This window comes from Sorex fumeus, unplaced genomic scaffold, assembly GCF_029834395.1.
Source record: "Sorex fumeus unplaced genomic scaffold, SorFum_2.1 ptg000003l, whole genome shotgun sequence".
In the NCBI taxonomy this organism is placed as follows: domain Eukaryota; kingdom Metazoa; phylum Chordata; class Mammalia; order Eulipotyphla; family Soricidae; genus Sorex; species Sorex fumeus.
In genome coordinates this window covers 28,104,534-28,121,671 of record NW_026606060.1, presented here as the reverse complement: position 1 = coordinate 28,121,671, position 17,138 = coordinate 28,104,534, and the positions used below count along the sequence as shown (strand labels likewise).

Here is a 17,138-nt window from a genome sequence, read left to right as displayed (position 1 = left end):
TTGCTACAGTACTATAGTGTTCTACTCTTTACTGACTAAAGAAAGTTATCCTAGCCTGTATTTATAGCTAAAATTACCAGGACTTTGTAGACATGGAAGGAAAATTAAAAGAAATACACTCAGTATCCCGTACATAATGTATATTTGAATGCTTTCTGGACATAATCTATGATTTTTTTAACAAAAGTGTTTGTGGTAATAGTAACTATAATTTGATGTCAACAGGCAAGGCAGATTCTTGAAAGGGAATACAATAATCTCCTGGCCCTGGGTACTGAACGGCGACTAGATGAAGTAAGTCCTTATCCATCACTTAAATGGGCTTTTGGAGAGTATTAGTAAAATGGATTTTAAGAAACAGTGCTAGAAATTAATCATATGCATGATCTATGGATTGATTTTCTCTCTCAAATGATTCTAAATTGCTAAATTTTATTACCTGTTATGTTGAAAAATTTATGAATTCATAACTAACCTATCAATAGTTAAGAACATTAATTCAAATGCAAACTTTCATTTTAATAACTGTGACTAAAAAAAGTTGAACACCATTCTAATTATAATCATCGATAACACTCATCCTGACAAATTCATCTTTTTGATAGGAATATGGTATTTCCTAAATATCAGCACATCTCAAGGGAAATTTAACAATATTAAAATGAAGAGAAAAACTACTTTCAATAATAGGACACTTTTGTCACTTTAGGTAATAGAGTTTTTCTCAATAACATATGAATAATGTTTTAATATACATTAGATTTAACAGCCATATTGAGGGTAAGACTCCTTATATGTAACATAAGCATGATTAAATGATTTGTAAAATGGTGAATAACCTCTAATATGAAGAATCACAATTCATAAATCATATTATTGATAGTTACTAAAGATTTTAATAGTCTTTCTAAAATTTTTGCACTGTCTGAAAATCATTTGGAAGAAAACCTGAATGTGATATGAAAAAGTGAGAGATGCATGATTCTATGTTGCAAACTACATGAGGTTTTTGACTATAAAGGCAAATTAATTAAAATACTTTACAGTAGCCAGGTCACCTTGCTCAAATACAACCCACGTTGTTGCCCTTTGTGGAACAAGTTAACTCTCTTTCCTGTTTTCTCTGTCTAGTCAAAATAGTGATTGACATTATAAGAACCATTAATAACTAACTTAAATTTTAAAAAGTCTGATCTTTCTTATAATTTGCATAAGCACAATTTTTATAGTTCTCATAAGCACAATTATACAATAATTCTCCTTGTTTACATGTTTCAAAGGGAATTTTAATTTAAAAATATAAAAGATCTGTTCATTGTAAAAGAAATATTGAAGGGTTATAGTGCTGTTTCTGAAAGGAGTTAATGGAAAGGTATACATGTAATTTGACTATCTGCCTTTTTTTTTTTGTGGCTTCTTGGGTCACACTCAACGATGCACAGGGGTTACTCCTGGCTTTGCACTCAGGAATTACTCCCGGCAGTGCTTGGGGAACCATATGGGAGGCTGGGAATCAAACCCAGGCCAGCTGTGCACAAGGCAAAAGCCTTCTCCACTGCTATCACTCCAGCTCCTTATATGCCTTCTTTCTTAAATTTTTTTTGGCTTTTTTGGGTCACACCTTGCGATGCACAGGGGTTACTCCTGTCTCTGCACTCAGAAATCACCCCTGGCGTTGCTCAGGGGACGATATGGGATGCTGGGAATGGAACCTGGGTTGGCCGTGTGCAAGGCAAATGCCCTACCCGCTGTGCTATCACTCCAGGCCCTTTTTTCTTAATATTTTGAAACACAGGATCTGATTTATTATTCAAACCCAGGATGGTTTCTATTCTTGGTTTTCCTTGATTTGTTGTTGTCCTTGTTTCTTCTTCTGAGTGTAAACAAAAATACTATAAGATCTTGCCCAAATCAGTAAACATTTTTTCAGTGACCTTGCTGATCACACTTAGATTAAAGCAAAATAATTTGTGAAATGTTGCTGTGCTTCTGCAAACTTTAACTTCAATTAAGAGCTTTTAATAATGTCTATTGGAAACATTTCCCCATGATACTGTAGCCTATAGTTCCTGTTAACATTGTCCCATAGCAATATATTGAAAGAACTAAGGTAGGAAACTGTGATAAAAACTCTTGAGTCATTGGCTTTTCAGTCCTTAACTCATGCTTCATGGGCATTGTATATTGTTACAAAGAAATATATAGTGTTTTGTAAATTGAAAAACATTATGTTTATACAACAGTGACTCCAAGAGTCAAGAAATCACAGAGGCCACAGTAACAAATTCTGTTTCTTTCCACATTTAAAAGTATCATGACATCTAGGGCAATGGAATGCCTGGCTAGAAGGTGAGAATAGTAGCAGGGATTTCTTAAACAAAATTATATCTCTAAAGTATAAACGCCATTTAGAAATCAATAACAGGAGTTTGGAGATATAGTGCAGTGGATAAAGCACTTGTCTTGCATGCAACTAACCAGGTTCAATCCTGGCATCCTTTATTATCCCTTGAGTACCACCAGGAATGATTCCGAAGTACAGAGTAACTCCTAAGCATTGCCAGGTGTGGCTCAAAAAACAAAAATGAGACAACAAGAAAATCAATAATAGGGATTCCAATATAACAATGGATATATATATATATATGGTTACATACATTTAATTTTTCTCAAACTTATTTTCAGTCACTTAAGTTAGCATTTTATGATGACTATTATGTAGAATAATTTACTTATAACAATAAAGAATTACCTTAATATTGATTTGTATAGCCTATAAGTCAATTCTATGTTCTATAGGCCCAAATGCAGCCACCTCAGGTAGTGAAGTCAGCCCTCCAAGAGTCAATCACACCTATGTTTAACCAAACCTACTACATATCAGGAAATAAGAAATCCTTCCAGAGCAAAAATTTAATCATGAATCCAGAGATAACCTCAGAAAGAAACACTATTATTCATATAGTTCAATACAAGTATCAAAATTGGGTAAAACACCCAATTACATTTTGCTACTTAACATGTTAAATGTATTGTGTGAGCAATTCATGTATATACAGAAACAGAAGAGGTTATAGCATCAAAATCTAACACAATCAACAACCAAAAATACATTTATTAAACAGCATCTTGAGTTAACATTATCCTTTTAGTGGTATCTAATGGACATGTGCAGTTCATTAAAAGACCCAAACTATTAAGGTCTGTCAACAAGTTTCCAGTTAATTCAATATCAGATCAAACAAATATAATTTTAGTGTTCCTATATGTAAAAACTATTTTAGTGATCATATGAGGTCATATATGTCAAGCTATGTCAAATATGTATCTCTTATCTGCATGAAAGTGTAATTTATGAAGTAATTACTCATGTGCATGAGTCAAATGCAATTTCCCCAATATTTTATTCAACTAAATGCATCACCTCATATAATAAATGCAGATGCTGTATCATGTAGTAAACCATGTCCATAATTTGGGGGAAAAACTTTGGGGATTTACTTTGTTTTCAATGTTGTTTATTGTTCAGGGGTAGAAACTCTTAATTTCTCTCACATAAATTCTTTATTAAAATATTTGTATATCCCCTGTGTTCATATTTACGGATTGGTGAAACTGTTAAACCATAGTATTCCATACTATGTAAAATATGGGCTTATTTTACATAAAATTTAAATGATCAGTGTTGCATGCTTCTAAGCACACAGTTTGAAGCACACAAACTCATTTATTTGCTCTCATGACATCAAATTTTAACTCTGTACTGGCAGAGCGATGATAAGAATTTCAGGCGTGGGTCGACCTGGAGAAGGCAATTTCCTCCTCGTGAAGTCCATGGAATCAGTATGATGCCTGGGTCTTCAGAAACATTACCAGCTGGATTTAGATTAACCACGACATCTGGGCAGTCAAGGAAAATGACAACTGATGGTACAGTAGTTTCACATTATTACTTATGAAGTAAAAAGCTTGTTTAGTGAACGTTAGTATCATTCTATGACCTTGCACAGCTTTCCAGAACTGACTTTTTTCTTCAGTCGATTTGCTCTGCTTGAAGTTTACTTTGCTTTCATCAAAAACAAACAAACAAAAAACCAGAATTGGAAACTGCAACTGCATGAACTCATTGCACTTTATTCACATTTTAAAAAATTATCCTAAAAGGACAATTTTGGCTAATGTCCACATCTAGGAAGAATGATAAGTATTTGCATGATTTGTGTTTCTTTACTCTTCTACTTCCAAATAAATTATTTTATTTTGTTAGAGGTTGGATTTGGACATTTCCATAGTAAATGGAAACTAACTCCACTGCCCACCTGTGTGTTTGAACATTCAAAGTTTTATTATTCATTAATATTAGATATTAAGACTCATCAGATATTTTCACTTCTGACAGAAGTGGGCTTTAAATAAATAAGCACAACTATGAGAAGAGAATGAAACAAACACAAAACCAACAGTAACTTCTATTTAGTATTTCTTTCTGTGGACATTAGATATGTATTATGTACATCACAAAGAAAAAATGGCCTTTTGCAGGAGAGACAACTTTGGAATAATAGTACAAAGCCATTTCTACTTGAGAAGCATTACAACAAAATAGCACCACTCAATTTATTAGACAAACACTTGGAATCCTTATTTCTTTATGAAGGCTATAGCTGCCACGTCCCTTAAATTTTTTTTCTGATAAAAACATGATATTTGATACCTATTTCTCCTCTAGCCTATTAATATTCTGGAACATGTTAGCAAATTTCATGAGAACTTAAGCATGAGTAAAATTAGTGTAGAAGATCTTCAGTACCTGGAGTGGAGAAGTCCATCATAGGAGGGAAATATAACTCAAAAGCTCAGCTGAGCACTTTGTTCTGCATTTCTAGGAGAACCCTGTTCTAGAGAAAAGAAATCTGAGTGGCTTAAATCTTAGAAAAGAAGGTCTATATGTTTCAGGTTCCCTTCTGGCAGGGGAAAACTCTCAACCATCAAGTCCTTCTAAAGCCCTTTTCTCCATTTGCAGTTGCTTCATCAAGACTGCAGAGGTTAGACAACTCCACTGTTCGCACATACTCATGTTGACAAGCCACTCAAAGGAGGCAGCACTGACTTGCTGTGAGTAGTTTTCCTTGGGTGACAAAACAAACAAACAAACAAAAAACCAACAAACTTACGTAGATTAGTAATGACACATCATTTTTGGTAGGATCTACCAGTAAAGAGTTGTTAGTTGGACAGTTAGAGGGTGGAAAAGGAATATATATGTATATATATATATATATTCTTAATCTAGTCATTCCTATAACCATACTCTGCTATACGTGAAGTCTAAGCATCAGGCCTGTCCAAAGATGGCCTTTCATCTTGTTTAGACATCAGTGGGTTGCTACCACTCCGTCTTATATTTTTTAGTATCATTTAACAATGATGTGCTAATCATTCATTAATGATAGTTGGATCTTATAGAAAAATATGCTCCTATGTGACTGTTTTCTGGAGGGAAAGAAGCACAAGAAGTTAGGTATTGATTTTTGAGTAGGTACACAGTCAACTAGTCTCAAGGACAGGAAAATAATGTAAGGTGATTTCATATTAAAAACAAAAGTTTTTGAGCTTTCAGATGCTTTTCATCAATGTAATATAATTGTTAAAAGAAATTCTTAAAGTAACTGGGGCTAGCATAGGCTCAAAAATAAAGTCCCTTATAATAATGGAAGACAAAACTAACAGTAAATTTTAATTTGAAACCCTAAGGTATAAGGCTTTTTTTAAAATTTAGAGCAATAGTCAATGAAAGAAACTTCTAACGCCACATAAAACTTGGTGTGAAAATATTGTATCAATGAGTATTTCCCTAAACACAAAAATACACAAAACTTCTTTCAACCTAAAACTGTACTTTACCAAAATATTGACTATTTACAATGAATTAGTATTTAAAAAATATAAAGCAACATTTAGAACCACTGTGTAGAGACAGAGTAAAAGTAATCATAGTTGGGGCAACAGCTCATATTGTGCTGATTATTCATTGCCTTGAACTGAAAGCTCCAAGCAATGTATTGTTGGTCTTTGGGACCTAACATGCTCCCTTATTTGGGTCACTATTTGAAACTGCTGCTGATCAAACAAAAAGCTCTCAGATAAGAGACTTAATTTCAGAATAAAAAACCCTAACATTAAAATTTTAATTACAGTATACAATTTGGCATTTAATTAGGCATGATCTAAAGTATATAATAATTTGGCTAAATAATAGGCTTTCCAAAATACTACACAAAACATGATAATTTCCCCAGGAAGTGAATGCTTCACTAATTTACAAATGACTATTTAATACGATGAGTAGTGCTTGCTTCATAGCTCTTGACTGATGGGTAGAACTACCCTTTAACTATCCACAGTCTGTACTTTGTGCATGGCATTCTAGTTCATGTTGCCTAATTTTCACCATTAAATGGGAGGAAGGTAATTTTAAACTAAAGTTACAGAGGGCAACTCATCTTCATTTTGATAAAACATACTTTAATTATTCAAATAATTCACAATGTATTGCTTATAATTTCTTTTGTATCAGGAATAGTTGTTGTGAGCTTTTCCTTGAATACATTATGATTAAAAGTTATCAGCAGTGCCTCACTTCAAATCTTTTCAGATAAGTTATTTATTATCATTATTCTTCTTGACACAAGTAAATATTTAAAATATCTCTAAATGATATGAACTAGAATACAAACCTATTCCAAGGAATAGGTCAATTCAAATCAGTTTATTAATGAACAAACCAGAATTTTTTCACAAGGACTGCTGACATTTTTCTGTGAATACCTTTGCAATCAACCAAATTGAGCAACTTATTGTTATTAAGCTTGTCTGACCCAAATTGTAGGAGAGCAAATGCTAATAACAACATTTGGCTATTGATGAGATGCTAAAGGAAATCTTATGCATGATCTCCTAGGACAGTAGTAGGGCGGGCGCATGTGAAGTCCCCAACAGTAGCAGAGAAGATTTTTATCACTGGTCTTTCTGTGAACTAATGATATCCATTAAATGTGTTTTAGATGTCGTCTTTTCAGTCTACTCTACCTAAAGTGCACTACCATCTAAGAAGACGAGCAGTGGAAACCTTTGTGAAGATTCAATTCTAAGGAAAAAACCACATGATGGTTTATTAAGCTGAAGATGTGACTGGGGGGTGGGGGGAGTCAGAACTTACATTTGATTAGTTTACTACAATTGTAAGAAAATGCTTATGTCATTTGAATAATAAGCATCATCCACATCATAAATTCTGTACAACAGATGCTTTTATTAAATGGAGCCACTTGTTTTTTCATGTTTTATTGTAATATACTAGGCATTTATGTATTACTGTGTATTTCTTTTTAAATGTGTAAGTCTTATGTAAATGGATATAAATATGATTTTTTAAAAAATAAAATATATGGTTCATGGAGTCTTGAGTGCAAACATTTGAAAATTCCAAGTACTGTTTGTATTTTACCATTCCACCATTTTTACAGTTTTTGAATTGTAACAGTCAAATCAATATGTTTCCTGGGAGCATGTTTTATGCTTCTATATGTTTCTCCTTCAAGTCTGTCAATACTTAAAGCTGAAAACCTGCCTCTGATCATGTAAAAAAAAAGAAAAAAAAAGAAAAAAGGAAAAAAAAGAATGATTTAACCTGGAACTGGAGCCAAAAATAGACCTTTAAAGGCAATCAGGGATGTCCTATATCTTTAGAAATAGCACTGTGATAGCTTGCTCTCCTTTTCAATATAAAACAAAACCAAACTGTTTACAAAATTCAAAGCAATTATTTAAAGAAAAATTTATAAAGAAAAAACATCTCTTGTTACTCGTGAACAAAAGAAAAAAAAACCTTCTTTACTAAGAACCACATCTTCATTCAAATACCTTGAACTGCCAGCCAGCAACTGTTCAGTGAATGTCAACCACTGCAGAGTCTTAGGCTCATTTCAACTGGAAAAAGCAAAACCCCAGAAACTCTTCCCTTTTGTCAATGTAACAGGGCATTAGTCAGACTCATGTCTAATGTTATAAGCTTTTAGCCAAGATGGCCTTGTGACTTCCCTGAAGTCAGTCTTATCAGAGGAATTAAATGAAAGACAGAATGAATAACATATATAGTGTACAAAAGTATAGAAGAGTAATCTCTTCCCTGTGGCTTAATTTGGTGGTGTTACTGTTGTTTATTCTTTGTTTATATGGGAGATTTCAAAGTAAGATCTATTTACTAAAACCATTTATTTAACTGCTGATTTTCTGCTGCTTGATCTTATTAAGCGCAAGACCTGTCATTAGTAATTTCATTTTTGTATTTGATTTGCTATGTTTGCACGTACATTTGTTTTGATGTCCATTTTTGTTGAACAGATTCAGTCAAAGGTAATGGTAAAAGCAATCCTCTCCATTGTCAATAAAAAAATACTTCCAGTTCTCTGTTTAAGCTTTGTTTTCTAGTCACATATAGTTTAACAATCAATTTAAACTCTACATTTAAGCATTTCTATTTAGTGACTTTTGTTCTATAATTTGTCTTCAAAAGATAGTCTACCACAAGAGGGAGTAGTGAACTTACTTATATGGATCATTGTGAATTTTGTACAAATATTGTCTGAGCACACAGAAAATAGCTGTGAGGTTCCTCTGAACATGGGATCTTCACATATAGACACTAAATATAGAAACTGACACACAAGAATCATGTAAATTAGATTTGTTTGATCTTGTAATCACGATTCAGTTACGTAATCAGTATCTCCCCTTGAGAGATTGATCACTCAGTAACAGAGTAATTATTTATAAACATTTTTATAAAAGAACTCAAAAGTCTTTAAAAATCATGACACTCTTCAGTGTACAAAATAATTCACTCCAGATTCTAAGATCCATTTGCTAGATTATGGTCAGAATCTCAATAATCTTCTCTTTGCTCCTATGAACATGAGTTTTCACATTTTAATGAAATTAATTTTATATGAATAAAACTGCTTTAAAATTTAAAACACATCCATTTGCTTATAAAATGAGCAATTAGAAAATAGTATATGTCTACATATATATATATTTTTTGATGACCTCACCTGGTAGTGCTTGGGGGTATTATACCTACCCTGTGCTCCTGTTTAGTCATAAAAAAATATTAATACTCCAATTGACCTAGCAAAGGAGATGAATTTACTAAGTTAATACAAGAAAAATCCGGTTTTGTGTTATGTTTTCCAATCCCACACTACTGAAAAATAACACAAGCCTACTTGCTGAAGTGTTCCTTCAGATCTGATTATCAGACCAATATGCACAACCAGACACAGAACCTTCACACAGTTCTTGGGACTGTCTGTGTATGCCTTACAAATTATATTCTTTCCAGAGAATTTTTAGCTTTTCAAATGAGCTGAGTCATATCTGGATAAATAAGATAATAAAATTGCCTTGCACGCGGCCGATCTGGCCGACCCAGGTTCGATTCCTCCGCCTTGCTCAGAGAGCCCGGCAAGCTACCAAGAGTATCTCACCCACACGGCAAAGCTTGACAAGCTACCTGTGATGTATTCAATATGCCAAACACAGTAACAAGTGTTACAATGGAGACGTTACTGGGCCTGCTGGAGCAAATCAATGAACAACGGGAGGACAGTGACAGTGACAATACTAACACATTAACAATTTGTTTTCATCACATCTATTTCATGTACATTGACTATCAGGTTTGGAAACATGTTCTTAATACTAATATTCCTGATGGACTGAGAGATAGAAAGGTACTTTGGAAATCAACAAATATTTCATGGCATGCTATATTATTGAAATTTTTAAAATGCATTTTCATAACTGATAGATATCATGTAATTATAATATATAGAATCAAAAGTAGACCAAATATTTAATTTTCTATATCAGTATATTTCAGTTAATTGGTACAAAGCTATAAGTTTTTTTAAAAAGACTCCTTTCAAATTATTTTCTTAGAATTCTCAATAAGTTTCCCCTAGATGTGCCTTTCCTGGATTTCATACACAGAACTGAAGAAAAAACAAGATCTTAGTATTATAAAAATGAAACATGCTTTTACATATCACCTTTTTCAGTGTATTATTACTTTAAACATTTGAGGTTTCATGTAAATCTGAAATATTTAAAAATTTTGTTTCTCCTGAAAACTGTCAGTCCTCAGAATAATGCAAAGCATCAGTTGCCATTCCTTCTTTCAGAACTACCTCTCTAGTCTGTCCCATATCAACATGATTTTATTGTTCCATAGAAAGCTAGAAATTATTTAGAAAAACATACAGTCAATTAAGAACCTAAAACAAGAGGAGGAGTTTCAAAGATTCTTTATTTCTATAAGAAGGAGGTTAGATTTAGTGACATATGGGCTACCTACCAGGTAGGTGATTTCTTGACTATATAACAAATATGAAGGTATTGTTGTATAACTTGATATCCAGTCTTCACTCAAAAATGTATCACTAGATATTTCTTCTACCTAGAAAATCATCAGTCCAGATAATTACCTATTGATTACTTCCCATTTCATTTGTTGAAAATATCCACATATGCAGTTATCTCCAGAAGATTTTTAAAAATTACTTTTCTTGGAAAGATTATAATTTATTTTACTGACTTCCACTTGAGTTTTAAGTTTCGGATCAAAACAGATGATTCTTAATTTCAGAAATTGGCACCAGATTTGTTTCGCATTCACTTAAGACAGAAATTCATTTAAGACTAATTTCAGAAGGACCCATTTTAATTTTTTTAAATTTATTTTTAGGGGTGATTTCTGGCAGTGCTTGAGGGCCAGGTCACTTTGAGCAGAGCTCTGACTAGCTGGGCTCATGGGCCACCAGTGCCACCTGCTCACAGATCAGTGTGACCCAGGGTAATGTGCGAGGCATGTGCCCCATATTTTCTGTTCCCAGAGAATAAACATTTCCACAATCAACGTTATGTATATTTTTCTTTAAGTATTGGACAATCTCAAAAGAGGCATGTGACAGGCCATTGGATATAATCAAACAGATGACACAGGACCTTCACTGGTGTTTCTCAGTACCATTTTGAGACTAAGCTTTGCAATTCATGTCACTTCGCAAATAAAATTTCTTTTTAAAACATTTTCTAGAAATAATTGTTTAAAAACTTGATCCAGTTAGAAAATAAAATTTAAAAAAAAAAATAAGTAAAGGACAATCTCATGATGCCTGCTTCAGCACTTCTTCTATGTGCCCAAAAATACTGGGATCTTCAATAGTAGGAGTTATCTGAAAAGAAAAGTGGAATTCTATGAATTATTTTCCCTTCATCCTTTCCACTTAAACAAATATATGCAATGCTGTATTCCCTCAGATATTACAGGAGTAATATGAAAATATTCAGAAATAGGAACCTTGGAACCAAAACTCTATTTAATTAGTAATCTGTTTAATGAGCAAAACTACTCAGTTGCAGGCAAGGTGAGAACTTTGCCTGCTGTAGTCTCTCTCTCTCTCTCTAGGCCCCTTCCAAGCCCCCCAGTACAAATAATTGAGTCAGCTTAATTTCCTAAACTGATTTTTGTCCAAAATAATATAGCTAACATATATATCAGTTAGAAATTTAAAAATATAACCTGCCTCAGTTGTTTGTTAATAGCCATAAATTATTACTCGGAAGAAAATACATGTTTAATAAGACTGACTATCCAGAGATTTGAATAGAACTGACTTATTTGCAAACAGTAAAAATATTGTCACATTCTTATTCTTGTAATCAAAGTTGATTTTCTTAGTTCATCTGAATTTCCAAAACCCTCATTTCTCTCAAATAAAGATTGATAATGTAATTTTTCCCTACCCATAAAAATTTCTAAGAAATTTTGTTTTTACCAAAGAGGATGCCAAGAAATACCAGTGCCCAGCCAACATTAGACATCCTTGCAATTTACCTTGTAGGGTTTTCCATTTACCAGGGCAGATAGTGCTGACCGGGGGATTTTGCCAGATCTGGTTTTGGGTAACTGCTTCACAAACACTGCATTTCGAAAAGCAGCCACGGGCCCAATGCTCTGTCTGACATGTTTTACAATTTCTTCCAGAATTTGTTTCTCTGTTGTGTTTATATCTAGGGAGAAAGTTTCGGTGTCAGCTTCCAATGAACAGTTGATTGCACAGCACACAAACAAGGTGAACATAATTTCTCACCTTTTCTCAACACACACAGTGCCAAGGGGACGTGGCCTTTCAAAGGGTCTTCCTTGCCAACAACAGCGCAGTCAACCACAGTGCCATGGGAAAGGACTGACTGTAAGAAGAGATATTCATTTAGAATATATGTGCACACTTAACTATTGTATACACACATTCAACTAAAAAATAAAATACATGCCAGGGAGCATGCACTCTCATAGCAAGCTGTGTGAAATTTACTACTAGTTCATAATTAATTCACATCATTTCTATTGGGGTGAACAGTTAGCATCATGTAATAAATGATCACTTTATAAGGTTAGGACCATTTAATAAATTATCACTTTATAATTTAAAAAAAATATAATAAAGGCCAGGAAGATAGAATTTGACATCCAATGGAAACCTATGAACAAAGAAAGCTGTGTGCAATCTGGTTTTAGTGATGACTACCTTAAACATACCTTCTAGAGAAATCCAAGGCAGCACCATAACTAAACAGTGACTTTATTTTCTATATCTGTTACTGAGCAATAGTCAGAGTATTTATTTTTCTTTAGTGACCACCAATCCAGAAAAAATTTTTCAAAATTTGAAAAAAGAGGCTGGATGTGGAATGAGTGAACAGAAGCTCAAGTAAACGTTTTCATATGCTCACCTGATGCTCTTCAGTGCCTTAAAGAGCAAACCAGTTGTCTTTTTAGACTCACAATAAGCAAAGTGGAATAAAATTTAAAAATAAACAGAAGTTTAGAGTTCAACAAACCATTTCTTCTGTGATGAAACCATTTCTTTTGAGCCACACCTAGTTCTATTCAGTTCTATTCCTAGCTCTGTGCTCAGGGATCACTTTCAGGCTACTCAGGGGCTCACATGTGGTTCCAGGGATTTGCCCAGGGTAGGCTCTGTGGAAGACAAGCACTCTACACCTTGCTATACTCTCTCTGGCCTAGATATCCAAAACAACTGGGCTTTTCTGAGGGCTTAATATGTATTTCAGAGACTCCAAATTCTAATAATATATATATACACATATATATACATATATATGTGTATATATGTGTGTATATATATATATATATATATATATATATATATCACTGTCACTGTCTTCCCGTTGTTCATCAATTTGCTCGAGTGGGCCCAGTAACATTGTAAGACTTGTTACTGTGTTTGGCATATTGAATACATCATGGATAGCTTGCATTGCTTTGCAGTACGGGTGAGATACTCTTGGTAGCTTTCTTGGCTCTCCGAGAGGGGTGGAGGAATCGAACTAGGGTCGGCCATGTTGACTGCATGCCTATATATATGTATTATGCCTAGTACCACATTTGGGAGGTCTCAGTCTCTTTTCATTCTACTAATATTTTCTAAGACTCTTCTGTGTTTCACCCCTGCTTTTGCTTCACTGCCTCATAAATTGAATATTTTTCCTACAGTTTACAATCCAGCAGGAGAGAGTGACATTACTAAATAATGATGATTGTCTAATTTTTATAAATGCCTAGTCAGAAAGGTCTTATAAAATGTGCATTTTTGTCATACAAGAGATGTCATAAAAGAAAAAGCTTGGCCAAAAACATAAGCCACATAGATTCTTTTCATTAAAATGTGTCAATGAAGCAGCTGGAGTGGGGAGGAGGTCCTCAGCTGTCATTTGTCAAGGAGGAAGAGTAGGACAAAATGTTGTAGAAGAATGTTGATGTATCTTTAAAAATCAAAAGCACAAAAACTGGTAAGTCTACAACTGTACTTCATGGTGTTTCACTAATAAAAATTTTTAAAAAAAGAAATAAAAACAGCTAACTTTAAAAAAAATGAATATGAAACTAGTAGAGCTGGAAAACATAAAGCAAATAAGAACAACTCAAAAGGAAAAGAATTTGCAGAGGTCCAGAGGAGCTGTGCTAAAACTTCCAAGAGTGAGAAGGGAAGAAAACACCTTCAGAGCTGAGCAGATGCAACATCAGAATGGATGTTTTTCATTTTTTTGGTTGTGTATGTGTGTTGGTTTTTTCCTTCCTTCCTTCCTTCCTTCCTTCCTTCCTTCCTTCCTTCCTTCCTTCCTTCCTTCCTTCCTCAGTCTAAGACCTTATCCTTGCACATGACTGATCAGGATTCGATCCCCAATTCTATATAAGTCCCCTGAGCACCACCAAGAATGATCCCTGAAAACAGAGCCAGGGTTAAGCCCTGACACCAGCTCGATGTGGCACACACTTCCGCTCTTAAATAAAAGGAAAATACTACAAATGAATAATACATAATTTCCATATACGTCTTGCCTCTATATATACCTAGATTTCCCCACTAAGAAAATCCCTTACCCGTGTATTGTTTCATTTGATAACTCAACTCTGGCACATAATTATAAACCTTAATAGTTTATCCAGAGCTCACTTTTGAGTACCTTCTATTGATTGATGGCATGTGTCCCCCATTCTAGCATTTTACAGTGACTTCACTGGCCTCCAAGTACCCAGAGTTCTGCCTATTTGTGACAAATAACCTGCTAACCCCTGCAACCACCAATCCTTTTACTCTCTTCAAAGTATGTCTCTAAAATGTCGTACATTGGAATCATACAATCTATCACCTTTTCAGATTAGGCTCATACTTCAGAGTGGATTAGAAAAAATCAGAAACACGTTGAGTTTTCATTTTGTGATAAAGAATTGTTGTATCACATTTTTGAAAGGAAACCATTGGAATGGTTTACTATAGCAGACATAACTCTACAGTAATAAAAAAATAAAGATTCTAGAGATTTTGGAAGAAGTAAATTGGAGAAATTTTGATGATGAAGTGGAAGAAGAAATAAAAAGGACTAGGACTGCTCTTTTTCCTTTGTATCTTAAGCAACTAGTCAGGAAGGGTGTACATTCTAAGCCAGAAAATGCCGTTGAGTGTGAAGGTTGGGTGAAACAATTATGTATTAACTCATTTGATGATCCCTCAAAGTACCTTTTAGACACCTGCATCAAAAACAGTTGTTGGATCTGAGACTGACTCTCTCTCTCTCTCTCTCTCTCTCTCTCTCTCTCTCTCTTTCTCTCTCTCGCTCTCTCGCTCACTCTCTCTCTCCCTTCTCTGTCTGTGTGTGTATCTGTGTGTGCGTGTATGTGTGTTTGCGTTTGTCAGGGTAAGTTCCCAAGCATCTTATAAAGGCCTGAGCCAATTACCAGTATTTTTCTGTCATCCCGGCCAGACTGTGTGGTGCTCAGTCCTGCGATGTGATGTTACTCAGGCCTAGCAGTGCTGAGGCCAAGCAGAGTTGCACTCAGTGGTGCTCAAGTGTTTCTAGGGCTATGCCTGGTGATTCTCATGGGGCACTGAAGTCCATGTCAAATGGGTCCTTGTGCATTCAAGGCATGATACTTTTACCCTTTGAGTTATTGCCCTAGCCTCTGTAAGACTCAGTCCGCAGATGAGCATTTGAAATCTTTCATGTATAGATGGAAATAAAAGCTGTGGACACGAATGAAAGTGCATCTGGAGAAATTATAAACTTGCCATAAATAATGTGTGTGTATGTGAGATAAGGGGGAAGGTTTTACGACACACTTTGCAATATTTTTAGGGATAATCCTATCTCTGTACTCAGAGATCACTCCTGGCAGTGCTCAAGGGGACCATATATGGTTTGGGATCAAACAGGATCATTTGCATGTATGGCAAGCATCTTATGCATTGTAGTATCTCTTTGGCCTCCATGAAAAATGTTTTCCATTTCTGGAGGGATGAGGATTGGGCCACACCTGACAGTACTCAAGGATTACTCCTGCAGAGCTTGGCTTGGGGAACCACATGCCATGCCTGGGGGTGACTGAACCCAGGTTGGTGATGTGCAAGGCAAGTGCCCTACTTGCTATACTATTGCTCTGGTCTCAATTCTTTTTTTTTCTCCATGATTATTTATTTATTATTTCCACTTTATTTGTTTATTTATTATTTTTGGTATCTCAGGAGCCTTGCCCTCCTACTTTGTTTTTCCTTAAGTTTTTAATGAATCACCGTGAGGTACAATTACAGACTTACAAATTTCTGTGCTTACGTTTCAGTCATACAATGATCAAGTGCACATTCCTCCTGGTCCTAATTGTTTTGTAATTTTGTTTTTGGGCCAAACCAGCTGCAAAACGCTTACTCCTGGCTCTGTGCTCAGGAATCATTTTTGAAGTGCTAGCGGAACCATATATAGTGGCAGGAATTGAACAGGGTATCTAATTTAGTATCCTCTAAAGAAAAACTCTTTTACTAGCTAACCAGATTTTAATTACTTTATATAAAGATATTCAAGGGCTGGAGCGATAGCACAGCAGGTAGGGCGTCTGCCTTGCACGCAGCCAACATGGCCGACCCGAGTTTGATTCCTCCGCCCCTCTCGAGAGCCCGGCAAGCTACCGAGAGTATTCGATATGCCAGACACAGTAACAACAAAGACTCCAATGGAGACATTACTGGGCCCGCTTGAGCAAATCGATGATCAACGGGAGGGCCTTTATTTATTTATTTATTTATTTATTTTTATAAAGACATTTATTACTGGTGTATGTGCCTCTATTCTTGAGTTTCTAAATACCAATTTATCTGTTCAAACATTATTTTTAAAAAATCGGTCATCCGGGTATTTTTTTCCCTAACCAGTATGACTATGAGTTCTTGTTTTGATTTTGCCGTTGTCATTGGTGGGGGTGGGGTGGGGTTCCATTTAGCTATACACGGGGTTTAATCCTGGCTCTGCATGCAGGAGTTATTCATTGCATAAGTGAAGGGGGACCATAAGTGAAGCCAGGAACCGCCTGGGTTGGTTGCATGTAAGATGAGTATCTGAACCTCTGTACTATCTCTGCAGACCTCAGACTGTAATTTTAATGAAGCTGAACCTCAAAGCTTCTATCTATTATTTGACCATCTTATTTTAATTATTAATTA

At 34.9% G+C, this 17,138-nt stretch overlaps 2 protein-coding genes across 3 annotated transcripts in view; one reads left to right on the top strand and one right to left on the bottom strand.

The window, feature by feature from the left end:
- The window catches only part of PPFIA2 (PTPRF interacting protein alpha 2), a 500,781-nt gene extending 492,505 nt beyond the window's left edge, over positions 1–8,276 (top strand). The window contains exons 29-32 of one of the 2 annotated variants that reach the window (XM_056114449.1): positions 226–294; positions 3,771–3,930; positions 5,024–5,115; positions 7,065–8,276. In XM_056114449.1, the coding sequence (XP_055970424.1) occupies positions 226–294; positions 3,771–3,930; positions 5,024–5,082 (288 nt within the window). In that variant the 3' untranslated portion in view covers positions 5,083–5,115; positions 7,065–8,276. The remainder of the gene's footprint in view (positions 1–225; positions 295–3,770; positions 3,931–5,023; positions 5,116–7,064) is intronic. The other variant, XM_056114448.1, reaches the window with a different exon arrangement.
- A 1,753-nt stretch (positions 8,277–10,029) lies between these two features.
- ACSS3 (acyl-CoA synthetase short chain family member 3) overlaps positions 10,030–17,138 on the bottom strand; it is a 208,562-nt gene continuing 201,453 nt past the window's right edge. Inside the window, exons 14-16 of the mRNA XM_056117936.1 lie at positions 12,216–12,315; positions 11,960–12,135; positions 10,030–11,297 (exon numbers count right to left, since the gene is read on the bottom strand). Coding sequence (XP_055973911.1) covers positions 11,229–11,297; positions 11,960–12,135; positions 12,216–12,315 — 345 coding nt within the window. The 3' untranslated portion in view covers positions 10,030–11,228. The remainder of the gene's footprint in view (positions 11,298–11,959; positions 12,136–12,215; positions 12,316–17,138) is intronic.